Genomic DNA, 27,323 nt, shown 5'->3' with positions numbered 1-27,323 from the left:
ATACCCACACCGTTGTTAAATCTTATCGTAAATACTTTAAAGTATTCATTAATAAGAACATGCTTACCTTCACTGACGATAGGTACTACCTCAATAAAGGACAAACAATTTAATAATAAGTTCATCTCTAATACCTTTAAGCAAATAGTATTCTGCAACTACAATGTCAATGTCAGACATGACCTTGATAGCATGTTGAAAGAAAAGTCATTTTCTTTTTACCTAAAATACCCACTTGCGCCTAAAATGAAAGAAACACACTTCAGAATCATATCCGGCATTTATCCAGTTGGAGAATTCCTGCATAAAAGGTTTAATTTTGAGGCCGACTCTTGTGCTTTCTGTTCTTCCGATCCAGAAACACTAGAGCATCTATTTTTCACTTGTCAGTATGTTAATGCTTTTTGGTTTGAAATACACTGTTGGGTTTCACTCAGAATTTCCAATGTACCTGCCTTTACATCTAAGGATATTCTTTACTTTATGGACAATCTGGATTCTGAAATCTCAGATGTTGTCAATTTTGTAATAGTGCTATGTAAGTTTTTTATTCATTTATGTAAGTGGAAGAATGCCTCTCCTATGTTTACCGTCTTCTTGAATTACTTTTGTCAATATTTTAAGTCACTTAAGCTTATTTCAAATATGAACAAAAAAACTGCTGTACTATACTGTAAAATCACAAAATACTTGCTATTCTAATTTTCCTGCCTGTGTCAAAAGGTCTGTTCCTTATTACTTTACCCTAGAAACTTTTATTTTCTCCCTGTAAAGTTATGATGACTTGCTTCACCATCTTTATAATGTAAATTGTTACAATTCTGGTCTGTTTCCTTGACTTGTTTTGTATATGAAAATTTGTTTCAATAAAAAAAAAAAATCTCGCAAAACTTTTGCGAGATCTCGCAAAACAAACTCGGGATCTCGCAAAACAAACTCGGGATCTCGCAAAAGTTTTAGCCGCATTCTTCGGACGCCGGCTCGAAGCCGACCGGGAGGTCGAGGCACGATGTGCCGGGAAAGCGGTGTTCCTCCGGCTGTAGTAGGTCTCGACCTCCAGCTAGCTTCGAGCTAATGGAAAGAATGTGGCTAAAACTTTTGCGAGATCGCGCAAAAGTTTTGCGAGATCCCGAGTTTGTTTTGCGAGAGCTCGCAAAAGTTTTGCGAGATCCCGAGTTAGTTTTGCGAGATCTCGCAAAAGTCCGTCTTAATTTTTTTTTCTCCCATGTCCCCTCCGGGGCTCCGTACCACACCGCCTGAACTGGTGGTACAAGCCTGTCTCCACTCTTGTCAAGTTCTGGTGTGCCTGTGAGAGCTGTAGCCTCAGTTGCCAGTTCTTAGCTGACAAAAAGGACACACAGTGCGGTCTTCTGCTTCAGGTTGGATATTTTATGCATTCAGAGACGCTCTTCTGCGTACCTTGGTTGTAACGAGTGGTTATTTGAGTTACTGTTGCCTTCCTATAAAAAAACAAAACAGTTTGACTTCTGGCACCGATAAAACACTTCCTCCACTAGATATAGTCTCGATTTTGAACCACTCTGTGTAAATCCTACTGATAGTAGATAAGCAGTTTCTGAAGTACTCAAACCAACAACCAAGCTCACTTAAATCATATTTTTCTTGCCCATTGTGATGCTCAGTTTGAACTACATGCCTAAATGCATTGAATTGCTCCTGCTGTGTATGTGTATATATCTGTGTATCCATGCTGATTCAGTGTGAAGTAACTTTAAGGGGTGGCATTATTCAGGTGAATGTATTGAAGATTATAACATAATAGCACAGTTGAATCTATGGTTTCCATCATGCTTACGTAACAGGGTGTAGTTCAGACAAACTGTGTTTCAAATAAATCTCTGTGTGCACAGATTTGACTTATAAATTCTTTTTTAAATGTTACAGAGGGACATATCAGTTACACTGTGTACTTATCCAGAAATAGCACTGCTGATGTTTCCATGGCTTCAACTGTAGTGCAGCTGCAGCTGTTTTAACAACAGAACTAATTAGAAATATCCGGCGGGTAATTACATCGCAGGGCTTCATTTAAATGATGTCCAAAATGCATCAACAGCTGTCTGCAGCGCTTCACTACTGAGTGAGCGCGTGAACAAGTGGGCAGTGGGAGAACAGGCACGGTCTCAGATAATCGGGATCCTTTTAGCCTCTGTAATTTGTGACAGTAATTAATTTAGACTGGAGAGAGCGTGAGTAGGGTCAGAACTCAGAGAATGTAGGAAAAATACTTCCATCGCTGTTGTTGCTCTCTATCAAAACACCTGAGCAGTGGAAGTTTCCAGTGGCAAATTGGCATTACATGCTGTGCAGCAGGCAGCATTAATGCGTGTACACGTGACACGGCGTGCAATCACCTTGTGAACTGGAAGGTCACTGATGTAGCTTTGATCAAAACTCAGTGCCAGTCACCACAACATCCCCCTTTTAGTGGGAAAATCCAAAACTGTGTGTGTCATCTTCTAGATATGCAACCACACACCTTTCTATTAAATTGCACTTCCCCAGAGGATGATTGCAGTTGAGCAACAGCTCAGACTCTGAGAGAATTTAAAAGACACGAGTGATCAGAGAGGATGTGAGGACAATTTCTTTGATAACTGCTTAGATAAACCTTTGAAGAGGCAGGAAGTGAACTTCGAATGGGGAAAGTAAAGGGTAGCGTCTTGACCGTGGGCAGGCTGAGTAACGTGAGCGATAAAAGGGAAAGTATTTTAGGCCGGGAGCTCCTCACAAGTCCACGCACACACAGGCGTTGCTGAGAGACTTTTGGAGAGCAAACAATGAGGGAATAAAGGGAGAGGAAACTGAGGACGGGCTTTACGCACACTTTTCAGAAACGGATAATGTGCTCTGTTGAGCTCTCTGTTACAGCACATTTCCCTAATCCCCAAAGCCGGAGACGTCCAGCTTCTCTGAGTTTTTTGTCACACTCGGGGAAAGCTGTTTGTGTTTTAGAAGTTCTGTCCTATTGAAAATGATTAAAATGTCAGAGGATGAGAGTACATCTCCACTCTTGGCTTGACTTCCAAAACTATTTTCCATGATGACATAATTGAAGGAGTCGCGATTAGTCATTTGATTTGTTATTTGACACAAGTGGCAGAGGCTGGGTGTGTATTTTTGGCAGCCGCACGGTTAATCATAGACACATTTACTGCAGTAGCTCGCTGTCGGATTATTGCAGCCTTTATTAATGCTTCAGTACTTCTTTAGCTGAGTTGCAGGAGGGGTAATATGGGTCTGTGCGCTCCGCCATCTCCAGGAAACTTTACACGTGGCAGACGCACACACATGATAAGACGTATCTCCCGAAGTCAGCTGGTAACCTCACTGTGTCATGAAAATCGGCCTTGTCCCGGCTGCCAGGACTTCCCGTTCTTCCTGTGGTGTGCCTGCTTCTGTGTTTTCCAAAATGGCAGGGAGAGAGATGGCTCAGTAGTGAGGTTGGGGGGCTTCAATGAAGAAAAGTGGGTTGACTGTTGAGGGGCTGCTGGAAAGGAGCCAAGGGAAGTCATTTATAACTTTGAGAGAGGAGGGACTGTTCACCGTGTGACTGCTTGTTAAGGCATGAGAGCTATGTGTCTGCAAAAGCCCCTGTGAATTATAATGCTGTATGACCCCCGAATTCAATTCTGTGTGTGACCCACTGAGGGGAATCTGCTGCCAGGGGAAAATATATCATATATGTATACTAAGACGCAGACGGAGGCTGTGCGTGCGGCTCGTATTTCTGTTTAGGCTGCTTGTGAATAGATGGAGTCAAGTTATGTGGAGTCCAAGCCTTACCACGTAGGTGTCTGTACACATGAAAAAAGGAACCAAAAAAGAAAGGACTGTTCTAAACGTTTACATTAGGATGTCCAAAAAAACCTCAACATTATTAAAGCAGTGTGGGATCATCTTGAGAGAGAACAGAACAAAAGAAGCCAACATCCATAAAAGAGCTTTGAATGTCCCTCAAGAAGCCAGGAGAACTATTCCTGTAGACTACTTAAAGAAATGACAAGAAAGCTTGACCTAGAGAGCTCAGGCTGTATTGACTTGCGTTGACTTTCGAGCTTGTTAGAATTGTACAAACTCTGTTTTTCCTTATTATACTGCACTGCATATGTTTGCCCATGTTCCAATTTTCCAAGTGAAATAAAAATAAATGAAGGTTGGTTCACAGCTTTTGCAGACTACTGTATGTCATTTAGTTTTTTGTAGGGATGATATTTTAACCCATAAAATGCAAGAATTCTGCCGAATGAAAAGAAACAAAATATTGCACTGAAGAAAAGTGTTTTTTTGTTTCTATATACTGTAGGTTGTAGTTCTTGGCAGGTTATATAAATTGCCACTTTGTTTCTTTGCCTTGCAGTCTGTCGGGGTACAGACATGAAGCTGGCCCTGCCCTCCAGCCTGGAAAACCACTATGAGACTCTGAGGCTGCTCTACACCGGTTGCCAGGTTGTTCATGGAAACTTGGAGATTACACACCTCCATGGAAACCCTGACCTCTCCTTCCTGCAGGTATAGTTTGAATGGAAACGCAAAGAAAATGTTAATACAGTTAATAAGCTTGGTTAGCTCCAGTGTTCCTCACCTTTGTCTCTCTTCATCTCTTCTTCACCAGGGGATTGTGGAGGTACAGGGTTATGTACTCGTTGCTCATGTTTCTGTGAGCCTGTTGCCCTTAGACAGCCTTCGGATCATAAGAGGCAGCCAGTTGTACAACTCCAGCTACGCGCTGGCTGTGCTGGATAACACTCACGCCGGTCAGGGGCTGAGGACGCTCCGGCTACGTAGCCTCACAGGTCAGAGGTTTTCCTCAAATCCGGCGTAATTTGATGTGACAAGTCTGGAGCTCAGACTCATTTTCTTATCCTCAGCTGCCAGCTTTAAAACACTCAAGTGTTTCACTGGAAGATTGGTCAGAACAGAGGCCCGTTTCTCTCAGCATCTGTTATCTTCTATAAGTTGTGGAGTCACTTTTATGTATTATCTATCCTGCAGAGATCCTGCTGGGTGCAGTGTATATTTGGGGGAACCCCCAGCTGTGCTTCCCAGACCCCCAGAACATCAATTTGACGGACATCTTGGATGAGCAGAATGGCCGTGCCAAGGAACACCGACTGCAGCCTCGGCCTCCTAACTGTGAGCAGCTGACTGACTCTAATAGTGAACAAAGAGAAACACCATGCAGCGATTTGTCGATGTCATAAAGTCATTTTACATGTCAGATGTTTCCTGGTTGGGAGCATATGTTGATCTAAAACCCGTGTATAGCTTTCAGCACTGATGGTGCCTTTCCAGATGTGTAAAGGCGCCATCATTACGTTGAGGAGCATTATTCCAAAATCTTTCCACATTTTGAAGACACAGTTTTTTGCAGATTAGTGAACCTCGGCTTGTCTTTATTGCTGAGAAACTCCTCTCCTCTCTTTTTATACCCAGTCATGTTAGTGATCTGTTGCCAGTTAACCTCATTAGTCGCAAAATGTTCCTCCAGCTGTTTTTTAGCAACCGCTTGCTTTTCCAGCTTTTTGTTGCTCTGTCCCAATTTTTCGAGACATGTTGTTGCCACCAGCTTCAAAATATTTTTCATCAAATAGTAAAATGCCTCAGTTTAAACATTTGATGTGTTTTCTTTGTCCCACTGGGGATAAAATGTGGGTTTGTGAGATCATTGCATTCTGATTTTATTTTACATTCTATCGCTGTGTGCCAACAATTTTGGAAGTGGGTTTATAAATCCTAATGTGGGCATAAATCGTTTATGTTGGTTTTGGATACTTTACATAGATTTTTTTCTAGGGTTTGACCTTCCAGCAAACGGCTCTCGTGAACCGTACTGGTGCCTTACATAACCATGGATCAGCCAGCATGTCTGCACGCTCTTGAATCTTTGTCTTTCTTGTAAAATTGTGGCTCAGCTTTCCCTGGTTTTTATTCCTGGTTTTCTTCTGGTGCAGGTCCAAATTGTTCGCCTGCATGTGGGAAAAGATGCTGGGGAGAGACTCCTCAGGATTGCCAAACTCGTGAGTTAACATGACTGTGTGTGTGATTTTATGTAGTTTTATGTAGACAAAAGCAGAGCAGATGAAGTTTTGCTGAAATGTTGACTGTTTGTTTTTTGTGTGTGTATGTTTAAAGTGACCCGAGCTAAATGTGCGTCTGGCTGCCAGCGATGTAAAGGTCCTCTACCCAACGACTGCTGTCACCTGCAGTGTGCAGCTGGATGCACTGGACCCAAAGACTCAGACTGTCTGGTAAACAGTCCTGTTGTTTTTGTTTTCTTATCTGCAGTGTAATCTCCTTTTTTCCTTACTGGAGAAACATGTTTCCTCCTTCCTCCTCTCTGCAGGCTTGTCGTCACTTCAACGACAGCGGTGTATGTAAAGAGAACTGTCCACTGCCCACCACCTATGACCCCGTCACGTTTCAGTCCCAATCCAACCCACACGGGAAGTTTAACTTTGGAGCGACCTGTGTCAAGACGTGTCCTTGTAAGAGTTTGCCTTAAAAAAAAAAAATCTGCTTAACCAAGAAAGCTGTCACACGCTCGATTATTTATTTTTTTTAAATCCCTGCCACCCACCTTGGACACTTTGTCTCCTGCCCTGTAGATAACTATCTGGCGTTGGAAGTGGCCTGTACCTTATCTTGCCCCCCAAACAACCAGGAAGTTGTCGTCACCCAACCTGACGGGACGGAGACGCAGAAATGTGATAAGTGTGAAGGAGACTGTCCCAAAGGTGAGGTAGTCATTCTGTTTTCACGCACACAGTGGCAGCTTTATTAGATTTACCTGCTAATTAGTGTGAATAAAAATCATCAACCTGGAAGCGGAAGATGGTTCTAGATTTGAGTTAACTCGACAAATCAGAATGAGGTTCAGTAATCTGGTCCGCCTGTCTGTTCGTGTCGTTAGTTTAGCTTGTTAGTTTCTCTGTCACCTTTATAACCTTGTTCAAATCATGCTAGCATAATTCTCCTGTCTCTGCTTCCTCATACCAAGCCTCCAGGATCTATGGTGCTCATTTTCATCTTCATATTTTTATTCTTGGATTCTCCTGGAGCAGCTTTGCATGATTCAATGCTCACAATAATTTTTAGTTATGTTATAATGGACCTTGGTGCAACCGTTCAGCTCACCCACTGTCTGAAAACAAGTTGTTATGGCTCCTTTTTTTCTGATTCACTGCCCATCGTAAACAGATTTAAAGATTTGAACAGCAGGTCGGTCCGGTCTGTGTGCAGGTGACGACAGTATCCACTCTTATTGACATCATACCAAGCCAAGAGCAGAAAAACTAAGTGTTCAGAGCTGGTTGAATGTTATTGTATACAGTACTGCTCAAAAAACTTCACATTGTCAATAAATCACTGCTGCTATTTCCAGTTTTCATAGCAAAATATAAGTAAATGAGGGGTGGCTTAAGACTTTGTTCCTTTAATGCAGTGCAAATCTGTTTCATTCAGCAATGATCATGTCCTAGTTCATGTTGCTGGGTGATTATTAGTCATTGTTGTTGTTAAACTTTAGTCTAATTAGAAATACTGCTTCCAGAAAAGCTCTGGTTTGGTTTAACGTCTGTTGTTGTTTTGTTTTTTTCCTCTTCCTGGTTGATATCATAGTGTGTTTCGGCCCGAGTACAGACAACAATGGTGTCACCGACAGCAGCAGCAGCAGCATCGCCGTGGTAACATCTTCCAATGTGGAGGAGTTCAACAAGTGCACGAAGATTTTCGGTAGCCTGGCCTTCCGCTCTGAGAGCTTCTCATGGTGAGAGACTTTTACATTTTCAGAAACGTGTAAAATTCAGTAAAGACAACAAGCAGCTTGACACCAGAGACTTTATTCCGCCACAGCGCCACATCCCTCCCATTCAGCACTTCAAATATTTGAGTTTGCAGCAACAACTTGTACACAATCCTTTTGCCGCCCGAGCCTATCCCTGCACATGTAACCAGACCGGCTTTAAACTCAAGTGTTTTTGACGTTGTGTCAACAGAGGACAAAACTGCTCCAATTTGTTTCTACACCAGTGTCATTCAAGAGCATTTCAAATAATGTAGCGAAATACCAACAGTTAATACAAAGCTTGTAGGTTTTCTTACATGACTTGTAACTTGCTGAGGTTGAGATACTACATGTTGATAAAATTCCCCGACAGCTGATTTAAGTGAACGCGTGTGTGGTTTCTGATGTATTGTTGAGAGCTGTCAATAATGGGTTAGTGTGATCTGAACCTGCACAAACAGGCTTGCATTCAGCATATTCCTCCTATTTCCTCCTGTGGATTGAATCTGTATCTCTGACTCAAGATCACCCAGACACATCGTCTCCATGACTTGTGTGGACTGGCGAACGCATTTCTCACAAAATCCAAGCTTAACCTGGAGGAGATATTAATATTGAGGACAAGCCAAGAGAAAATTAAATTGTTCCCAATAATCAAAGTGGCTTTTAAGTCTTACTTAAATCTTACGCCGTCCAGGGATCCTGCGAAGAACACCTCAGGCCTGAGTTTGGAGCAGCTGAGTGCCTTCAGGACTCTGGAGGAGATTACAGGTACCACAGTGTTTGTTAAACCCTATGTGAGCTTTTTATTAAGTAACATTTTATCTGTTTCTCACACCGAAGTCTCCTCAGTTGGAATGTTTTCATCACCTCTGTGTGATCTTTAAACTTGCAGGTTATCTCTACATTGATGCCTGGCCAGAGCAGTGGACCAACCTCAGTGTGTTTGAGAACCTGAAGGTGATCAGAGGCACGATGCTCTACAAGTAAGACTTTTTAAAACTGCTCGTCTGTTGTTCTGCATGCTCTCCACTATTTCCCTTGTCATCCTGTTTGCACAATATGCCTGTTGTGTAACCATACTCAATCCACTTTACTGCAGTGTTTTGTTTTGTTTTTCCCTTCTGTGGTGATTTTATTATCAGCTTTATTATCAATAAACTTACCAACGAGCTGGAAACAAACATTAGGTGTGCCTGCTAAGCGTATTTTTCTTCTCATGCAAGTGAGCACGATGGAAACGTGGATAAAAAAGTCAACTAAATGAACTAAATGAAGAATAATAGTAAGTTTAAGTAATTTAAAATATCAATAAACACCACTTCACCATCCGGATCGTCTATATGTGCCTTGAACAGCTCTCCTGTAGTATTAAGATCGTTATATAGATGCAGCATGTTTAATTTTCTTTCCATGCGGTGCGTCACTACATGCCAATGTGTCCACCCAACAGTGTGTCTTTGTTTGTGTTCAGTTTTTTTCGACTGTTTCTGCTTCAGTTGAGGCAGTCTGTTCATTTTCAGGGTAATAAATGCTAATTATTAGCTAGCACTGCTGCCCTGCTGGCCAGTGTCTTAAACTAGGTCACAGTTAGCACCATCTGATCACCGTGCTGGTGACGTGTGCAACGTTACGATCAATGTTCTCCAGGTGGAAGTGACCAATCACATTTTAGTGGAGGGAGTATGAGCAAGACAGGCTGTATAAGATAAGATAAGATAAGATAACTCTTTATTGTCATTGCACAGTCATACATAGTACAGTAGTACAATGAAATTGGAAAAACTGTCCTACGTCGGCACTACATATAACACAACACGACACGATATGACACATCACAACGCAACAAACAACACAACACAGTATAGTTTTTAACTTAGTATAAAAAAGAAGAATAAGTGTATGTGTTATGCACACTGTTATTATTGCACATTAATTATTATTGCACCTTGTTATAAATTTAAATATTATTGTTATTGTTTTAAACATTGTTACCTCCCCCCTAAAAAAGTCCAGGGAGGTATCCAGTCAGGTCAGCTATTTGCATTGATCAGGGCTATTGCCCTGTTGTAAAAGCTGTCCTTGAGTCTATTTGTTCGGGACCTCAGCAGCCTGAACCTCCTGCCAGACGGCAGCAGCTTAAACACCCGGTGTCCTGGGTGTGTGCAGTCCCGTAGGATGCTGCGTGCCCTCTTGAGACAGGGAGTGCTGTACAGGTCCTTCAGGGAGGGAAGAGGATGTCCAATGATTTTTTTGGGCCATGTTGATGACCCTCTGGAGTGCCTTTCTGTGTGCTGTGGTGCAGCTGGAGAACCACACACCGATGCAATATGTCAGCACACTTTCAATGGAGCAGCGGTAGAAGATGGTCAGCAGCTCCTTCTTCAGGTCCATTTTTCTGAGGATTCTCAGAAAGTGGAGACGCTGTTGGGCCTTCTTTAAGACTGCAGAGGTGTTAGAGCTCCATTGGAGGTCTGTGTCTATGTGCACACCCAGAAACTTGAAACTGGAGACCCTTTCCACGCACTCCCCGTTGATGCTGACAGGCTGCAGCTCGGACTTCCTCCTTCTGAAGTCAACTACCAGTTCTTTTGTCTTGGTGGTATTGAGGTCCAGGTTGTTATCTGCACACCAATCTGACAGCCTCTGACACATGGTTGATGTTGAGAAAGAGTCTGTTTTAATGCAGCTTTTAGCTAAAGCTAAAAAAATTCCAACTGACAACTGTTTTATTATTTTCGATTGAAACGAATGTCTGAAAATGTTAGCTCCACATTCACTTTTGGTTTCACACTGACCTCGGTCTCCATGACCTCCGTTTGATCCCTTCATCCACAACAAGTGCGACTTCATGTGGACTTTGTCACTCAGCAGTTCGGCGACAGGACAGGACAAGTCATGCTTGAGTACTTTTTTTCCTCCCACTTGGAAGTCTTTTTTTTTTTCCTTTTACACAGTTTTACAAACATGGAACATGATGTCAGGGACTTAAACAGATTAATAACATCATCCAAGGCCATCAAATACACTGCAGGAAAATATTTCTATCAGAGCTTTTACACTTGGATTATAAGCTGTTCTGAATCTTGTTATAACAAACCCATTTTTCCCCACTGTTTATCTCCTTGACTCTTAGTTTGAAGAGTCAAAGCCATCTTATCCATTGATTGTTCTAGGAAAAGGTCGATGATTGGTGGTGTCTTCTGAAGCCAGCATTTTTTCCCTTTTTTACCAGCAGTCTAGAAGTCTGCAGATGTTTTAAGGAATGTTTTGTGGATCCCGGGACAGAAATGTAGCATCCACTTTTACATCCAAAACCTCTGAATGGAAGGGCAGGATCAGAATATGTGGGCACGGTGTGGCATCATAAATTTCTCAATAAACTTTGTATTTTTTCCAGACTTGTACTCATCAGTGAACAACTGAATAATTCCTTATATATTCTCCATGTGGGATCATTTTGCACTTGGATTTCTCAGGTTTTACACTGTAGGGCAGTTGTAGAGACGGTGCTGGAGCCACATTGATATGATGCTCTGCTTTGAGTCCCTCCAAAATGACCAAGATCCTTACTCTGCTCCGAAGAGCCCAAACGCTATTTGTAGGAAGCTTGTTTTCACAGAAAGATACCGGGATACTGCTGTGTCTCTTTTGCTGTTTGCTTCTTACACTCTTCTTTATTTAAAGCTTTGTTTACCACTCAGATTCTTCATCTTCTCCCTCTCCATCCATTCAGGGGTGTGTTTTCACTGGCCATCCAGAATCTGCACATCGAGTCTCTCGGGTTGCGGTCGCTGCGCAGCGTCAGTGGAGGTTTGGTCTTGATTTACAACAACACACAGCTGTGCTACACCAACTCACTGCCATGGCAGAATCTCCTCCATCCCACCCAGGGTCCGCACCGCATCGTCAGCCACAACCAGGACCCTGCAGTCTGTGGTAAGTAAAGCCACAGACCTTTTAGTCGTGCAGCTGTCTTAAGCTTTTTTTTTTTTTTTTTTTTTGTGGTCTAATGCAGTAAAAAAACTACAGGGTGAATCATGCTGCATTGTCTCTATGTTTTCAGAGAAAGAGGGGAATGTTTGTCACCCCCTTTGTAAGGCGGGCTGTTGGGGTCCGGGGCCCAGCCAGTGCGTGTCCTGCCAAACTTTCCAACGTGGCACCGAGTGTGTAGAGCAGTGTGATCTCTATCAGGGGTAAGAAGGTTTGCGTGTGTTTGTAGAGGTGTGGCAAAACTAAATCAATGCGAAAACAACTGATAATGTTCTTTAATTGTTCAGTGTACTATTTGTTTTATTTGTAATAATTCCTAGAACTAGTTCCTCAGTAGATATATCAGAAAAACTAATGATGTTTAGTTTTCAGATTAAAAGCGTTTAATTTAACGTGTGCCTTGAAGCAATTTAGGATCTATTATCAGCGATAACGGTGTGTTTGAGTTTGATATGACGTGCATACATGCACATACAAAAGCAAATGCAAGATGGCAGAGCAAATGAGAAAACACACTGGGCTGTATACATGTGCACAAAATGAACCCAGTACGACCATTAGATGGTACATTTGCTTAGTTAGGAATTTACGTCTGCTAAGTGCCTGGCAAAAACAGGCTTAAAGTAAAATGCTCAAACATCTAATTACAGTGTCTTTTAGTAAGACTCAAACGACAGAGATTATTATTATTATTATACACTCCAAATTAAGCTAGTGATTTTGTTATTTACAACGCAACCAAATGCAAAATCATACCCTGCTCTCTTGCCTATTTTGCCTTGAATTGGATCGGATTTAAAAATTATCACCACACTATGGCTTGAATTTAGTCATCGCGACCATAACCTAACAAGGAAAGTAGAAATGTTATGTGTTTAGTTTCATAGAGTTTCTAAATAAAAAGATTAACAAATCTAACTGATTAAAGACATCATAGCCGTAAATACCTCTGAGGTCACCGTAGTATGGAGTGAGTGGTGTGCCCTATATATTGCTCTATAACATATAAATGCTTTTATAAAATAAAAGCAGTAATACATGGAATATTCGGGAATTCATACATATGCAATTTTGCTTTCTATCTAGGTGTTAAATTAACGTGTTTAATGTTGTTTCTTCAATGTAAAGCAGAACAAAAGTGTAAAAATTTAATTATTTTGAATCTGTGATGGAAATTGTATCCTGGACTGGAAATTTACGGTCCAACATGAGGGTGATGTTTGCAGAAAGTTGGTAAAAGTTCATACGATACTTCACGATTGTCTATAGAAGAAGAAGAAATGTCGTTGAGCTCATCGGGTTACTTGCAGCTGGCTCCCTGTTTCTGAAGTTGTGTCTTCTCAGGATGGTGTCAGATGCTTCAGATAAATGCATTTAATTTAATCCTGGGATGTTACCTTATGTGCATCTTGTGCTTGCTTTGCAGGCCCGTACGTGAATACATAGATGGATCTAAGTGTGTTGCCTGTGATCCACAGTGTCGACCCCTCAATGGCTCAGAGTCCTGCAACGGGCCGGTAAGAAACATAGACCAAAGTGTAATACGGCTAGATAGGATTTCTAACTCCTTAAACCCCCATTTGGAGCTCAAAAGTACTGTATATGACAGTTTATTTAACCTGGAGATGTGTCGTTTGTATGATTAAATACAAGTTTTTGAGGTTCTGTTTTCCTTTTTCACTTTTCTTAAGATGCATGTGGCATCACTGCAGGATGCATATTCTCATTGCATAGCTTGTTTTTGATGGTGCATTGTAGAGCTGAGATTACTGAAGCATTTTTACACAGGGATAATGTTGCTTGTACCTTGCTTGCTTTAAAATAAATTATACTTTAAGCTATTTCTAATTACAAAAGTTCTTAAATTGGTCTAATTTTAGCTTAAATTGAATCCTTTTAGCTGCTGTGGTGCTGTAAGTAGGATGTCGATGTCACACTGGGCTGTAGAAACTCTGTTATTTTTTTTATGTTAAATAAAAAAAATAAACATTGTTAAATATCGCTCTGTTTGCGTCTCAGGGTGCTCAACATTGCACGGAGTGTCGGAATTTCCAGGACGGCGAGTATTGCGTGGATCGGTGTCCCAGTGGCGTCAAGGGCGATCTGCATACTGTGTGGAAATACAGCAATGCCACGGGACACTGTCTGCCATGCAAGACCAACTGCACGCCACCGTGAGTGACGCCACATTTAAGCCCCAACTCACACACACATACACAAGCACGCAGTGAGACTGACTTCACAGACGGTGCTTTTCTCTTCCAGCTGCACTGTGAAGGATGAACGAGGCTGCCCCATTGATACCAGGACAGGGTGAGCGCACTAAACAACTTATTTCCGTTAGCTTTTCTGGGAGCTGTTACAAATTGAACTTTGATTTTTATGGATGGGCGCAGCATTAAACTTTCTGTGTCTGTGTAGACCTGGCACGTCCATCGCGGCTGCAGTGGGTGGGGTGGTGCTCTTCATTATCCTGCTGGCTCTGCTGGTCTTTTACTTGAGGAGACAGAAGAAGCTAAAGAGGAAGGAGACAATGAGGAGGATCCTGCAGGAGCACGAGGTGAGGGACGACGTGCCAAATTAAAATGCGTGTTTTGCTCTAGCGTGGAGTCTTTATCTGCTATTTTCCTCCTTCACGTGCAGCTGGTGGAGCCTTTGACGCCGAGTGGTGCTTCACCCAATCAAGCTCAGATGCGTATATTGAAAGAGACCGAGCTGAAAAAACTCAGGGTGCTGGGTTCGGGGGCCTTTGGCACTGTTTACAAGGTATGGTCATCACGCACATCCATAACCACGTTATGTGCTGTTTGTTCAGAGGGTGGTGAGCTTTGTTCGAGATGATTTTGATTACTGTTTCAGGGAATTTGGGCTCCCGATGGGGAAAATGTGAAAATCCCAGTGGCGATTAAGGTTTTGCGTGAGAACACCTCACCAAAAGCCAACAAAGAAATCCTCGATGTGAGTATAAGCCAGGCAGAAAACCTTGAGGAGTTACAGTGGACGGAAATGAAGTTCACACGCTCAGTACATCTGCTCTCTCTGCTTCCAGGAGGCATATGTGATGGCGGGCGTTGCCAGCCCATACGTGTGTCGTCTCCTGGGGATTTGTCTCACCTCTACTGTGCAGCTGGTCACTCAGCTGATGCCGTACGGCTGCCTCCTCGACTATGTCAGAGAGAACAAGGACCGCATTGGTTCGCAGTTCCTACTCAACTGGTGTGTCCAGATTGCCAAGGTACAAAAACAGGAAACAAGGTGTTGCATTTCTGTTTTCATGCTTGTGACCGCTTGCAGTGATATAAGCGGAAGTATATTTTGTTCATTTCTCTCTTATCTTACTTGTCTTTTCATATTTGATGTGGTTCCAGTTTGTTTATTTGTGGACACATGTAGGGTGATGGATCTGTGTGTTGGTGTATGTGTGTGTTGGTGTAGGGGATGAGTTACCTGGAGGAGGTTCGTTTGGTCCACAGAGATTTGGCAGCCCGCAATGTCCTGGTGAAGAACCCGAATCACGTGAAGATCACCGACTTTGGTCTGGCCCGTCTGCTCGATATAGACGAGACGGAGTATCACGCCGATGGAGGGAAGGTGAGATGGAAGCTGTGACTTGCAGAGCATGTTCTCTGCGGGCATTAAGGATTTCGTTTATTTAAAAATGCTCTGGAAATCTGTGTTTCCAGGTGCCAATCAAATGGATGGCCTTGGAGTCTATCCTGCACAGGAAGTTTACTCACCAGAGTGATGTATGGAGCTACGGTAGGCATCAACCAGGGCTAGGAATTTTAAATTGATCCTTTTCTTATGAATAAATCATCAGAAAAATCTTATCAAATACATTGAAGTTTAAATGTGAACCAAAATAGATTTGCAAGCAAGTAAAGTAGGATTTTGATTAAAATGTGAATCCAGAAATGTTGTTTGCTGTTTGAGCCGAATCATATGGGTGGGACTTGCGTATGCTGAGAGATGTAAGATTGGCCAGTCTTAGCACTGGTTCATGTAGATGGCTTTTGTTTAACAATCTGTGGTTTTGTAATGGCTTAAAAGGATCCAAATTAGCTGATAGAGGGTCACAAAAAAATGCAATTGGCATGAATGCCTGTTCAGACATAAAGTTTTTGCCGTTACTAAGCTAGGTCTTCTCCAAAGATTCCATTCCTTGTTGGCCAGCTAAGGATTTTGCCCACAGACAGTATAAAGCGAAAAAGGCTAGACAATTAATTTTGTCAAGGGGCCACATGAGAATTTGGGTCTGTTGTGTTGCACCCAGTTGGCCCGGCCCTCCACAACAGCACTATTTCTCATGGACCCAGATTCTGGGATGGAAAAATTAATCCAGTGCAAAGTCCCTTAAACCTGCAGTCTGTCTAAAGGCTATCAGATGGCAATAGCTGGTCACAAAAAGACTTCTGGTCCTATAGAAGTCTATAGGAAAATGTAAACCGTTTCCTTCTGTTTTATGTTCTTTGTTACCCATTTCAGGTTGCATTCGATAGTCTAGGCTGTGCTAACAAGTTAGTGCTAACTAGTTGGATGAGAGATTAAACGTTTCTCCCACAGAATCAACTTTTTGGGATAGCCTAACTATTGTTTTACATCAAGCTAGTCATCTTAGCATAAGTGTGTAAAGTAGCATCTCTGTCATAAAATCTTCCGCCATGATCCAGATACCTCAGTACTCGAATGTCGGAACTTCGAGAATGACATTACTCTTGAGTTGGCGCATTCCAGGAAAAGAGAGGAAAAACAGGACTTTTTTGGTTCTTAGCAAAGATAGAGCTGTTCAGGTATCACTAGCAATACAACATAATACTGTTTTCTTGTAAATAAAAACACAATCATGAATGGGACCTAATTGGTGCCCTGCATATGGCTTATTTAGCAATTCGAAAATGGCCATCTTAGATTGCTAACTCAGGATATGTTGGTCTGCTCTGACCTTTGGAAAGCTGAGTTGAGGGGGCGTTCCACAAAAATCTTACTGTCTTCAAAGTTTTTAAACAGATAGTTAGCACAGCCTAGAGTTATCTGTCCTAATTTCTGTTTTGTATCAAACTAGTTAGCTTAGCCATGTGTGTTGTAAGGTAGCATTTTTTCCTACATGAAACACGAAAAAAAGAATCTAATAACACTAGCATTAACAATAAACTCGTCTCACATTTACATACAGGTAGTTATTACAGTCTAATGCTAAGTAGCGCTAAATAGCCTAACTTCCATTTTAAATTGAGCTAATTACATTAGCATAAAGGAGTGGGAAATTTGTAGAGTAGCATTTTGCTACATGCTACATTAAATAAAAATAAAAACACTTGTTCTAAGCGCCTTGACATAACTGCTGTTATGATTTGGCTCTATATAAATAAAACTGAATTGATCTTCGTCATGCTTTATTGCGGCTTGTCGGTGGTGTGAAAAGTACACTCATTGGCTAACAAGGTGTCAATCACAACAGTTAGATCTACCCTGAAATTCTCATCAAAGGGTATGATGCATGATGTCACTGTATCTTTTATGCATAAATCCAGTTGAGACTGGCCAAGAGAGGTTCTTGTATGATTGAGTGATGGTCCCACCCATAGACTAAGCTTAACAGCAATCCAAACTGTTTAACTTAAATTTTAACCATAAATATATTTCTTAAAACATTTAGAGTTCATTGTTTCCATAGTTTTTCTGTTTTTCTTGAATGCATAATGGTTTTAAAACTAACTTCATGCACAGATAACTTGGTTTAAATCTTTATAGGTGATTTGTATTTTAGAGTAAATGTTGCGGTGTTGTTATTTAATTGCAGGGGTAACTGTTTGGGAGCTGATGACATTTGGCTCTAAGCCCTACGACACGATTCCAGCAAGAGATATCCCAGAGGTTTTAGAGGGGGGCGAGCGGCTTCCCCAACCCCTTATCTGCACCATTGATGTCTACATGATCATGGTCAAATGTCAGTACCTCTCACTGCAGCAGTGATTTTTGCATTTTGTCTATGTTGTGATGTTGCCAAGATTTAAGCATTTAATGTATTTCCTGGTTAAAAACTGCAAATGAATCTGACTTTTATACATGTTGTAGTTTATTTCCCCGTCTGTCAAATGATTTAATGTTGTTGAAGTGTTCAGTTAACCATTGTTTGGTTGGCAGGTTGGATGATTGATCCTGAGAGCAGGCCGAGATTCAAAGGCCTGGTCAATGATTTTAGTGCCATGGCTAGAGATCCTACTCGCTATGTAGTTATTCAGGTATGTAAATGTTTTACTCATGCTGTTAATGTTTTAGTGTGTGTGTGCGTGTGTGAGAGAGAGAGAGGGACTGATAGTTATTGTGTCCATACTATAAAATTATTTATCTAAAACTGCTACTTTTTAGATGTGGTTACCTTTTAAAGAGTGACACTTTTAATGCCATCCAAATAAATAAAGATGTACATTCCTAGAATGTTTTGGGTTTTTTATCCTATGTTGTTCTTTCATCGTCTTTCAGAATGATGAAGAGATGAGCAAGTGCAGCCCAGTGGACAGTGAGTTTTACAGGATGCTTCTGAGGGAAGATGAAAATATTGGGGAAATGATGGATCCTGAGGAGTACCTGGTGCCAAATACAAGGAAAGGGGACGAGCCCCAGGCCAATGGACTATCCAGACACCAGTCATACAGGGTCAGTGGGGTGGGAGGGGGGTGGGTAATTTTGTCTTTGTCTATCTTATATAACTATATATATCTATATCTATCATACATAGATAGATAGATGTTCTTTTTGATTGGTCCATTTTCTGGCTTTAGTCACAGACAGACAGAATGTACCTGTTATGTGATGACAGTTGTACATGTTGGCCCTTTGTGTGGATACCTTCAAGCATATGTCAGTTTTACATCTCAAGTTTTACTTGATAGATCCCCTTCCACTGAGCACTATTTGGCCAGCTGTGGCATTAAATTTCCATATTTCTATTAAATCTTAAATTTCACCAGCGCTATAACGTGTTACAGTAAATTTTCTGCATGTCAGAATGAGAAAACTATCTGCGTTGATGACTTTTTCTGCTTTCTGGCAAAGCTCCATCTGTAGTGTGTCAGTCGCAGACTTTTGAGTTAATAAGTATCTGAAATTGACTCGGCTCGATTATGTGCTCTGCAGCAAAGTGTACCGCAGGTTCCAAATTGTGATTAATGTAGTGAACGACTTTAAGGGTAGGTGTCCTATATTCATGCAGCATTGTGGCTGCTTCTCTGTTGCTTGTAACATTATACAAAGACGCCCTTTATAGCTACGGTTTCTAGCTATTAAAATTAGAAACTGTAACTCGCCTCTGTCAGCAATCGTGAGATCAAGAGGCTGATGCAAAGTGGAAATATTTCTAGGATTGCTTTTCTGTGAGTCTCCTGTAAAAACTCTCTTTATCTGATTGATTTCTGTTTTATTTCGTTAGTTGTAGTTTTCACTTTAAAACAGCATTTGGTTTTTGACTCAATGAAAATTTGGAAAATAATAAATGGACATGCACTACCACTGGCTTTCTTAGCTGGAGAAGGATACATTATTATCCCCACTGGGGATAAAAATAATTTAGCAGAGGCAGGGACACGCAGACCAGAGGGTGGGAAATCCCCACCCCCAGATCAGATCAGTCTAAGATAATTTTCCTAATTTATTCTGGAGTGACAGATGAGAAGTTTTTAAGAGAGTGTCCATCATTCAGCATGTGTGACATAAGAATTAAGAGTCCTGCTTTAATGTCTGTGTGTTTGAAAGAACTCATGAATTGTCTGTTTAATAAACGATGAAACCGATATGAACATATATTTGAGGATTTATATATATTATATGAGCAGTAGGTACCTGATACTGTGTGAGAGTGCGACTTTTTCTGTTAACATGCTGTCATGTCGTACATTCCCAATATCTTAAAGGGTGGTTGTTTTTCTTTCCAGCAGAGCAGAGATCATAGCTTAGATATGGACCCTTCCAGCACTGCTGGGCCTCGGAACCTTCACTCCTCCCTGACTGGAATCAGCCACGCCCAGTACCCAACCTTAACGATGGGAGCGAGCGCCTCTAACAATGTGTGGCCTCAGTATCCAATGCTGGCTCGCAGCACCTCAGCTGGAGGTCAGTCTGACTCTGTCTTCCTGGATGCACCTACAGACGGCCACTCCTTGGCACCAGCCAGCCCCGGACGCTACAGCAAAGACCCCACTTTCCCCAACGGGAGCAAGGATGACCTAGAAACTGATGGGTGGAATGGTTTTCCCCATCCTTATCTTCACCACTCACTACCCCGGCGGAGTCACGCCATTCAAAATCATCCCCTGCCAGGTGAGTCGTGGTCTTCATAAAGAAGGAAATGTCCGTAACTCTGATTATGTTCTGACTTTTCTTCTTCTATTCACCTTCTCAGAGTACGTCAACCAGGAAATTCAGGATCTCAGGCCAGGGTTCCCTGAGCGGCCCAGCACACTGCCTCGAAAATCCAGAATAGACCGCCGCCTTCCTAACGGCCTAAGTTCAGGTCACAGTGTGGAAAACCCAGGGTATTTGATCCCAGGGAACTCCACCTCTCCGGCCTTTGACAACCCATACTATCTGGACCTCGGGCCCAAGGCGATTCCCGGGGCTGTGGCAGGGGACGGCCCCGCAGGACTGGAAAGCAACGGAGGAGTAACCAGACATATAAACGGTTTTGTGACACCGACTGCAGAAAATCCAGAATACTTAGGATTAGCAGACACTTGGAGTGGGCATACTTGAGGATAGGGACGGTGAGACTATAAAGGAGACACAGACGGAGTCTCACTGAGGGAAACTGGAGAATGGGAAGATGAACATTTACATAGCAGAAATAAGCGGAGCCGCGAACGTGCAACTGGAATCTTCTCACTCTGTCTGGAGAAGCAGCGGCATCCGAACTGATCGAGGGTGTCCCTAAATGCCACGTTATTAGTACCCAGTTGTAACACGCATGGACTCAACACAGTGTAGCATTCAAGTGGTGCCTGTGGCACCATTTGTATTCATGTCTTCCTCTAAACAATCTGTGACTGTTAACTGCCAAAAAGAAGTTTTTTCTTCTTTTGTAAATAACACCATAAACAAAAGAGTTCAAGAAGGTTATCATGATTATTTTTTATGGTCATCTTCTTTTAAGTTGTTTAATATCTGTAGATTTTCCACTATATGTGAAGCTTTTTTATTTTTGTGCATTTCCTTCAGTTCCCTGTGGATATGCTACTGAGTGCAGCTGAACAGTGAAGAAAGATGTATAACACTTTTGACAAAGTGAGCCGTGATGTGCGTTGAAGATGATGCTTAGTATTCTGGTCAGTTTCTCGCAGACCTGACGGGGGTCTCCAGCACTCTCAAAGCCATTTTGTTTTGGACAGAGAAGGCCCTGCAGCCCATCTGGCCTGTAGACATGCTCCCTGAAAGAAAGGCATCCTGTATGGAGAAGACAGAGGCATTGTGCCGCACTGATGTATGTGGTTGTTGGTGACCGTGGCTGTAGCTACTTTGTGGTACGAGTCATCAGCTATTGAGGTACGAGGAGACATTTTTAAGCTGCAGAAATGTCTACAAAAATGGGAATAAGTGGTTAACTGTTCAGGGATTTTAGTTTTTCTGAGAAATATGGAGAACTACTGACTTTGAAGTCATAAAAAGAACACACTGTGTACATGTCAGACAACTCTGTGTGTACCCGCCAAGCGCAGTAAGCCTTTAGAGATTTTAGTGGCTTTTCACTGTGCAAGAAAGCTATCAGTGAATATATCCCACAAGAAGTGAAGAATCTGCATAACATATAGACATAGCCTATATTTGTGTGTGTGTGCGCGTGTGTGCATACAAGCAATCCACTAGACCCTGGAGTGGATTCTGTGGAGGCGTTGCTTTTGAATAATCAATGCATGGCTCAAATTCCACTCACTGAGAGCTCACTGACATACCAGTTAATAATAAGCAAGATTTTTTTTTCTTCATGTTAACTGGTGTTGGGTTGAGGAGGCGGGGGTGGGGTGGAGTGGGGTGTCAAACTGAGTCAATGGAGTCATTGTCTGACCCTCGTGTCTTCGTCGGAAAGTCATCGCTCTCCGAACTCGCGCACCCAGAGCGCCGACGTTTGAAAGGAAAGGAGTTGTAGTGGTTCACTGAGGCTTGTAATCCTGGAGCGGTCTTGAAACAAGCAGGCGAGGTCTCTCTTTTTTTTTTTTTTTTTTCTTCCTTCTCTGCCTAGCATACTAAACCAAACCGCATCCACCTTACAACTACTACTGAGTTTGAGGCTCTTTTCACATGTATAAACTGTCCACATAATGGCTGGAGCAGGACATCAGTGAGACTTTGTTCTGAAATGAGCACTGCCCCCTCATTCATGTCAGTTTTACCCTGAAAGTCTTTGCGGTTCTTGTTTTTTGTCTTTTATTTTGACGTTCTCATACGGGTTGTGAAGAGTTTTGTTCCAGAATAAGATCTCTATTAAATATTACGCCTGATTTTTAAACTACAGTTTCTTACACACACACAAAAATGTATATACTGGATTTGTTTTAAACCCCTTAGCTATCATATTACACTAACCTGATTTAGAATTAAAGTTTTGAGTGAGGTTTTTTATTTTTTTGTGGATATACAGTGTGGTGTTTTGGAATGAAAACCTTCATAGGTGTCATTGCGGTCTTGTGGAAACCTCATATCTCCACTAAAAGATCTGATTAAGGTTTATTAGGAGCATTGGTCCTGTTGTATTTTTGTTAACCTAAACACTGATGTATACATTTGTATACAGTTCAGATTTTTAAGGAGGGCTGGAGTCTACCCCAGCTGCTGTGGAGATGGGATTGTAACCCGTGGATTGAACTCGTTCAGATCCACTGCCTGTGATAAGACTGGTGACCGGTCCAGGGTGTACCCCGCTACAACAGTCAGGATAGGCTGCAGGCCCCACCACAACCAGAATTCCATAACCAGAAGAAAATTAATGGACTTTCTGGAAGATTTGGAAAGAGTTTGTGTTTATTTTAGATATTAAAACAAAAATCCTATAAAAGCAGGAGAATATGTTTTTGTTTGTTTGTTTTTTGCCAAGCCGTAACGATGTGATAGCACCGCTCACAGATGTTCCTTCCTTGTTTATGAATGTATTATTTATCTGGTTGCCGTTAAACCACAATGATGGCACTCATAAATAATGAACTGTATCTGGATGACTCCGACTGCAGAATCTCTCAGATGACGAGGTGAATGTCGTGCCTCAAAGCTTTTAGTCATAGTTGCTTTTCTGATTGGAAAAAGCTAAACATACAGCACCAAATGGCAACAGCAGTTGCCTCAAACTTTGGTAAAGACTCGACAACAATACAGGGAAAAGCCTAAAAATCAGACAAACCCCTATGAGCAAGTATTTGGTGACAGTGGGGAGGAAAAACTCCATTTTAACAGGAAGAAAAGGCACAAAAGAAAATTTAGGCCTCTGCCTGTTTTTTACATCAACTTAAAGCCTGTTGATAAGTGTCCAGTGCAGCTGAAGCAAGAACCTGCATGTTTCATTGACAGGTTAAGCAGAAAGGAAGGAACAGCTAACTAACCAGAGTGTGCTGAAGGTTTTGTAAAATTAAATATCTGTATCAATATACATTTGGAGAGAAATATATCTTTTGTACTTTGCATTTAAGCAGATTTATCTTTCTGTTGGTCAGTAAATCAGTGGTAGCTAATTTGAATACATTGATGCTCTGCTGTGGGCAGGGAGCAGAGCAAAGTTATTTCAAGAAGAAATGGTCATTTTTTATATGGAAATGTTTGCATAAGGCGAAACAATAAAACATTTAGAGTGAAAAACGAGTCTCCTCTGTATCCAGTTTATTTATGGACCCACATTGAACTGTGCAATCTGAACCAACATGTCAGGGGATCGAGAGTTAATAATAAGGGTGAAAAATGTCATTCAAACCCTTTTGTTGAAACATTGAATGCATTAAATTTGTCTATCAGCTCTAGAAATACTGAATGTTATTCACACAAGCTGTTCCTGCCACCTGGTGGTGGGGAGTGGAGCTCCCACAGGGACAGGGTTTAATTTTGACAAATCGGAGCATTAAAAACTGAATAATTAATGTAAATTTGAGCTGTCTAAAGCAAACGTGGCATACTGGACCTGAGGTCTGCATTTTGGACTTTTACTGGTGAGCTTACAACCAAAACTAAAACACGATGGTAAGTTAAGATGTTTATGCATGAGATATAGTGCAGTTACTTATGAGCTGATGACCATCACCTGGCAAAATGCAAAAACATTTATATTAAATGTTTCTTTAGTGATTTTCCTTTTTCCTGGTTATGTTGAGGAAATGGAAGCATTTTGTTCACACTTTATGGCCTTCAGGAAACTTTGCATGTGTTGTGGCAAAGAAAAAACAAGGCTGTTACACACTAAAGTCTACCCTGACTGTCTGGTTTATACATATGTAATTCTTCCATTTTTATTTGATTTATTAAAAAGTTTTCCTAGATTCTTAGAGCAATCTGGGAAATTGGTGGAAGCTCATTTGGCACACTGATGATACTGACTGTAAGCTAGTTTTTGGTTCTCGTGCATCACAGTGTGCTAAGTAGGGTTTGACCTTTGACCTGGAGATGGATCAATTCTTTGTTGGAGCTGAAGCTTACAGCCCTCTTAACCTTGCTGCACCATGGGGGACTATCATCCATCAGATGTTATCGGTGGTATGTCAGAAGGTACCTCACATTGTTTTGGCTCAAAGGTAAAAGGGTTTAATGGCAGTAGTTTTATTCTCGTTGTTAAATACATAAAAATAATTTAACCTTATAAGTATAATCAGGAAGCTCTACCTAAAATGTACCATTGAGGTAGAAAGTTAAACGGCTTCATGGTCCAACCACTTTCTGCAGGTCTTCTACCAACAGGAATCATTAAACATGGAGAAAGTACAGTCTTTTAAAGAGAGATGTAAACACATAAAAACCTCACTGTAGCTGCAGGTAGGCCCACTTTACTGCTTTTTAAAAATAATATATTATTTCTTGTTAGATTGCCTGCTTATGTTGTACATTTGTTCTTTGTGAAAATGCTTTTAATGCTTTTATTGTGCATCAGCTTTGACTCGTTCACAAAATTATGTTTTAATCTGCTACATCTTATCCAACTTTGATCACTCGAGAAAAGCTGATTAAGTTTGACCGACATGAGCTGTGACACTGGCACACAACAGCAAAAGTCACTGTATCCATGGACGAATAATGAAGAATAGTTATTTAAAGTAGTCTTCTAGGTAGGTCACACCCCCTGACTTCTGACCTTTAACTATACCATGTGAAAGAAAGCTTTTTTTTAAAGGTAGCCAGAGCATTTACTCTTGTTGCTGGTTAATAAATAGAAAACTAGTTCCTCTAATAACTGTTAAATCTGCAGGATCTAAGATCAGATGATTAGTCACTTAAAAAAATAATAAATCAGTCCATGCCAAGCTTGAAAAATGATCCTCGCTGTCACTTGCATATTCAAATAAGCATTTTCATAGGAGAAACAAATTATGTGCATCTACACAAAATCATTCCCAATAATAAGAACGCATCGTGAAGGTAAGATGACTTTGAAACTGGAAAAGCAAGCGTCTTCAGATTTTTGTTTCCTCGGGAGAATCTCATTCATTTCTGTTTCATTTCAGGCGCAGACGATCAGTCTTACTGCTTCAAAATGCTCTCTCAGAATCTAACCTTCAACTCCAGCGAGCCTTTGGAGAGCAAGTGGGGACACTGCGGAGACGTAACACCAGGTATTATAGTCTGGGTGTTTTTCAGCGCTCTCTTCTCTCTGGTTGGATTTCCTGCATGTGCTGCTGTTCTCTGGGAGCTGTTTCAGAGACACAGAGCTGGAACCTCGATCACCCCTAATGATGTTTTCATGATCAACCTCACCGTCATGGACCTGGTCTTCCTATTTTTTGTCCCACTTGGCCTGACTAACTTCCTCCTCTGGCACATCATGTCTTTCCAGAGCTTCATCAGTTTTCTCTATGCTCTGAACCTGGCTGGACGACCTCTTCTAACAGCATGCATCTGTCTGGACTGCTACATGGCTGTGTTCTATCCCATCGCCTACAGCACAAAGAAGAGTCTGACTCCCCGGGTCCTTATGGCTGCTGCTGCGTGGACTGCTACGATGGTTCAAGGGTCCATGTCCATAGTTGATCAAGATCTAAACCACAGTGCATGGGCCACGTTTGTGTACGTCATTGCGCTCCCCATAATTGTAATCTGTGATGCTTCCATCCTCTGGACCCTGAAGAAGTCCTACCGCAGAGGGGGACACCTCCACCCCAGGAAGAAGAAGGCTCTCCAGATCATCACCAACAGCATGGTCATGACCATCACCTCATATTTCCCCCCAGTGCTGCTGTGCGTCTTTGGGCATCTCATTGTCAGAGATGACCACGAATACGAGTGCGTCTTAACAATACCTGTCTTGATCATCCCGACAGCAGGAAGTGCAATCATGCCTTTGCTGTATTTGGGCAATCTGGGGAGGTTGAATAATCTTTGCTGCTAGGAAGGATTTGCATATATAAAGGTGTAGTACAGGTCTGGCACGATAAAAGCAGAACAGATTTATTTTATTTTTAATCATTTTAAAATTATTAAAGCAGAAAATAATGGATTAAAAATAGAAGTTGCTGCAAAAATGGCAGAAGAATGAAGCAGAATAGTAATTCAGCAGATAATATATAATATAAAATATAATTTTATGCATTTGCAGTTGACAGACATTAAAAATAACTTGAGTTGTTCCATCTTAGTGCACTCAATGCATGTATCATCCAGACTGTTTCAAAGAACGAGAAAAGTTACTCCTCTCCACTGCTCACAGATGTAAAACACATATATCGCATATAGCTTTTGATGCCTCTTGTTAATTTTACATTATTACTTTTCACATTGTTACAACTATATTCCATTTTTTAAATAAATATCTAGATATAAATATATATAAACATATGGATGTACTTTGTTGTGAACTGGAGAAATGCACCTTTGGCTTCGCTTGTATATTTGAATAATGCAAATATATACAATTTTCCCCACAATTTTCACATTACTTAACATGTTATTGTTTCCTACGGCTTCTGCACTGAGTTATGAAAACGATGTTTGCTTATTACCTGCACACCTGTGTGAAGATGAGTGTCATGAAAGATCACCTGCCTGCCTTCAACATTTACATTTGTAACGTGATCATTCACCCGATGAAGCCCATGTAAATCAATCATGGAAAATAAGTTCTTGATTTCCCAAAGTTTTCCAGTCTATGGTCTTGTAAATGAGAGCAGGACCTTTTTTCATAGTTCTTTATTGGACTTTTTCATTCAATTTATCAGATTAAAATCTCAGTCTGAGATTCTAGAGTTTGTTTTTCTCTGATAGTATCTGTATCTAAAAGCTAATAAAGGTTTTATGTCACCAGATTCTCTGCCGTTTTACCACCTACGACTTTGTTCTAAAGTCTTGGGTTATC

At 41.4% G+C, this 27,323-nt stretch overlaps 2 protein-coding genes across 3 annotated transcripts in view; both read left to right on the top strand.

Annotated features, from left to right (window-relative positions):
* Window positions 1-23,635, top strand: part of erbb2 (erb-b2 receptor tyrosine kinase 2) — a 35,583-nt gene extending 11,948 nt beyond the window's left edge. The window contains exons 2-27 of one of the 2 annotated variants that reach the window (XM_084937743.1): window positions 4,382-4,533; window positions 4,637-4,817; window positions 5,017-5,157; window positions 5,976-6,041; window positions 6,157-6,272; window positions 6,368-6,509; window positions 6,630-6,758; window positions 7,642-7,789; window positions 8,505-8,578; window positions 8,703-8,793; window positions 11,544-11,746; window positions 11,874-12,003; window positions 13,227-13,317; window positions 13,820-13,974; window positions 14,066-14,113; window positions 14,222-14,360; window positions 14,444-14,566; window positions 14,660-14,758; window positions 14,850-15,035; window positions 15,236-15,391; window positions 15,484-15,559; window positions 17,601-17,747; window positions 17,945-18,042; window positions 18,284-18,457; window positions 19,735-20,116; window positions 20,199-23,635. In XM_084937743.1, the coding sequence (XP_084793869.1) occupies window positions 4,382-4,533; window positions 4,637-4,817; window positions 5,017-5,157; window positions 5,976-6,041; window positions 6,157-6,272; window positions 6,368-6,509; window positions 6,630-6,758; window positions 7,642-7,789; window positions 8,505-8,578; window positions 8,703-8,793; window positions 11,544-11,746; window positions 11,874-12,003; window positions 13,227-13,317; window positions 13,820-13,974; window positions 14,066-14,113; window positions 14,222-14,360; window positions 14,444-14,566; window positions 14,660-14,758; window positions 14,850-15,035; window positions 15,236-15,391; window positions 15,484-15,559; window positions 17,601-17,747; window positions 17,945-18,042; window positions 18,284-18,457; window positions 19,735-20,116; window positions 20,199-20,548 (3,797 nt within the window). In that variant the 3' untranslated portion in view covers window positions 20,549-23,635. Of the gene's footprint in view, window positions 1-4,381; window positions 4,534-4,636; window positions 4,818-5,016; window positions 5,158-5,975; window positions 6,042-6,156; window positions 6,273-6,367; window positions 6,510-6,629; window positions 6,759-7,641; window positions 7,790-8,504; window positions 8,579-8,702; window positions 8,794-11,543; window positions 11,747-11,873; window positions 12,004-13,226; window positions 13,318-13,819; window positions 13,975-14,065; window positions 14,114-14,221; window positions 14,361-14,443; window positions 14,567-14,659; window positions 14,759-14,849; window positions 15,036-15,235; window positions 15,392-15,483; window positions 15,560-17,600; window positions 17,748-17,944; window positions 18,043-18,283; window positions 18,458-19,731; window positions 20,117-20,198 lie in introns of both variants that reach the window. The other variant, XM_084937742.1, reaches the window with a different exon arrangement.
* Window positions 23,636-24,483: 848 nt separating this feature from the next.
* Window positions 24,484-26,360, top strand: LOC146381655 (P2Y purinoceptor 3-like). Its single transcript, XM_084938630.1, has 2 exons — window positions 24,484-24,529; window positions 25,480-26,360. The coding sequence occupies exons 1-2, from the start codon at window positions 24,484-24,486 to the stop codon at window positions 26,358-26,360; spliced, it is 927 nt and encodes a 308-aa protein (XP_084794756.1).
* Window positions 26,361-27,323: the final 963 nt, after the last annotated feature.

Source organism: Perissodus microlepis, chromosome 8 (genome assembly GCF_051167445.1).
Source record: "Perissodus microlepis isolate ML-2025 ecotype Zambia chromosome 8, ASM5116744v1, whole genome shotgun sequence".
NCBI lineage: Eukaryota > Metazoa > Chordata > Actinopteri > Cichliformes > Cichlidae > Perissodus > Perissodus microlepis.
This window is presented reverse-complemented; position numbering and strand designations above follow the sequence as displayed.

Excerpts from the sequence above, each read along its gene's own strand:
- LOC146381655 (XM_084938630.1), top strand. The coding sequence starts at position 24,484 with ATGGGGGACTATCATCCATCAGATGTTATCGGTGGTATGTCAGAAG. Across the intron at positions 24,530-25,479 it reads TATCGGTGGTATGTCAGAAG|GCGCAGACGATCAGTCTTAC; the intron begins GTACCTCACATT and ends GTTTCATTTCAG.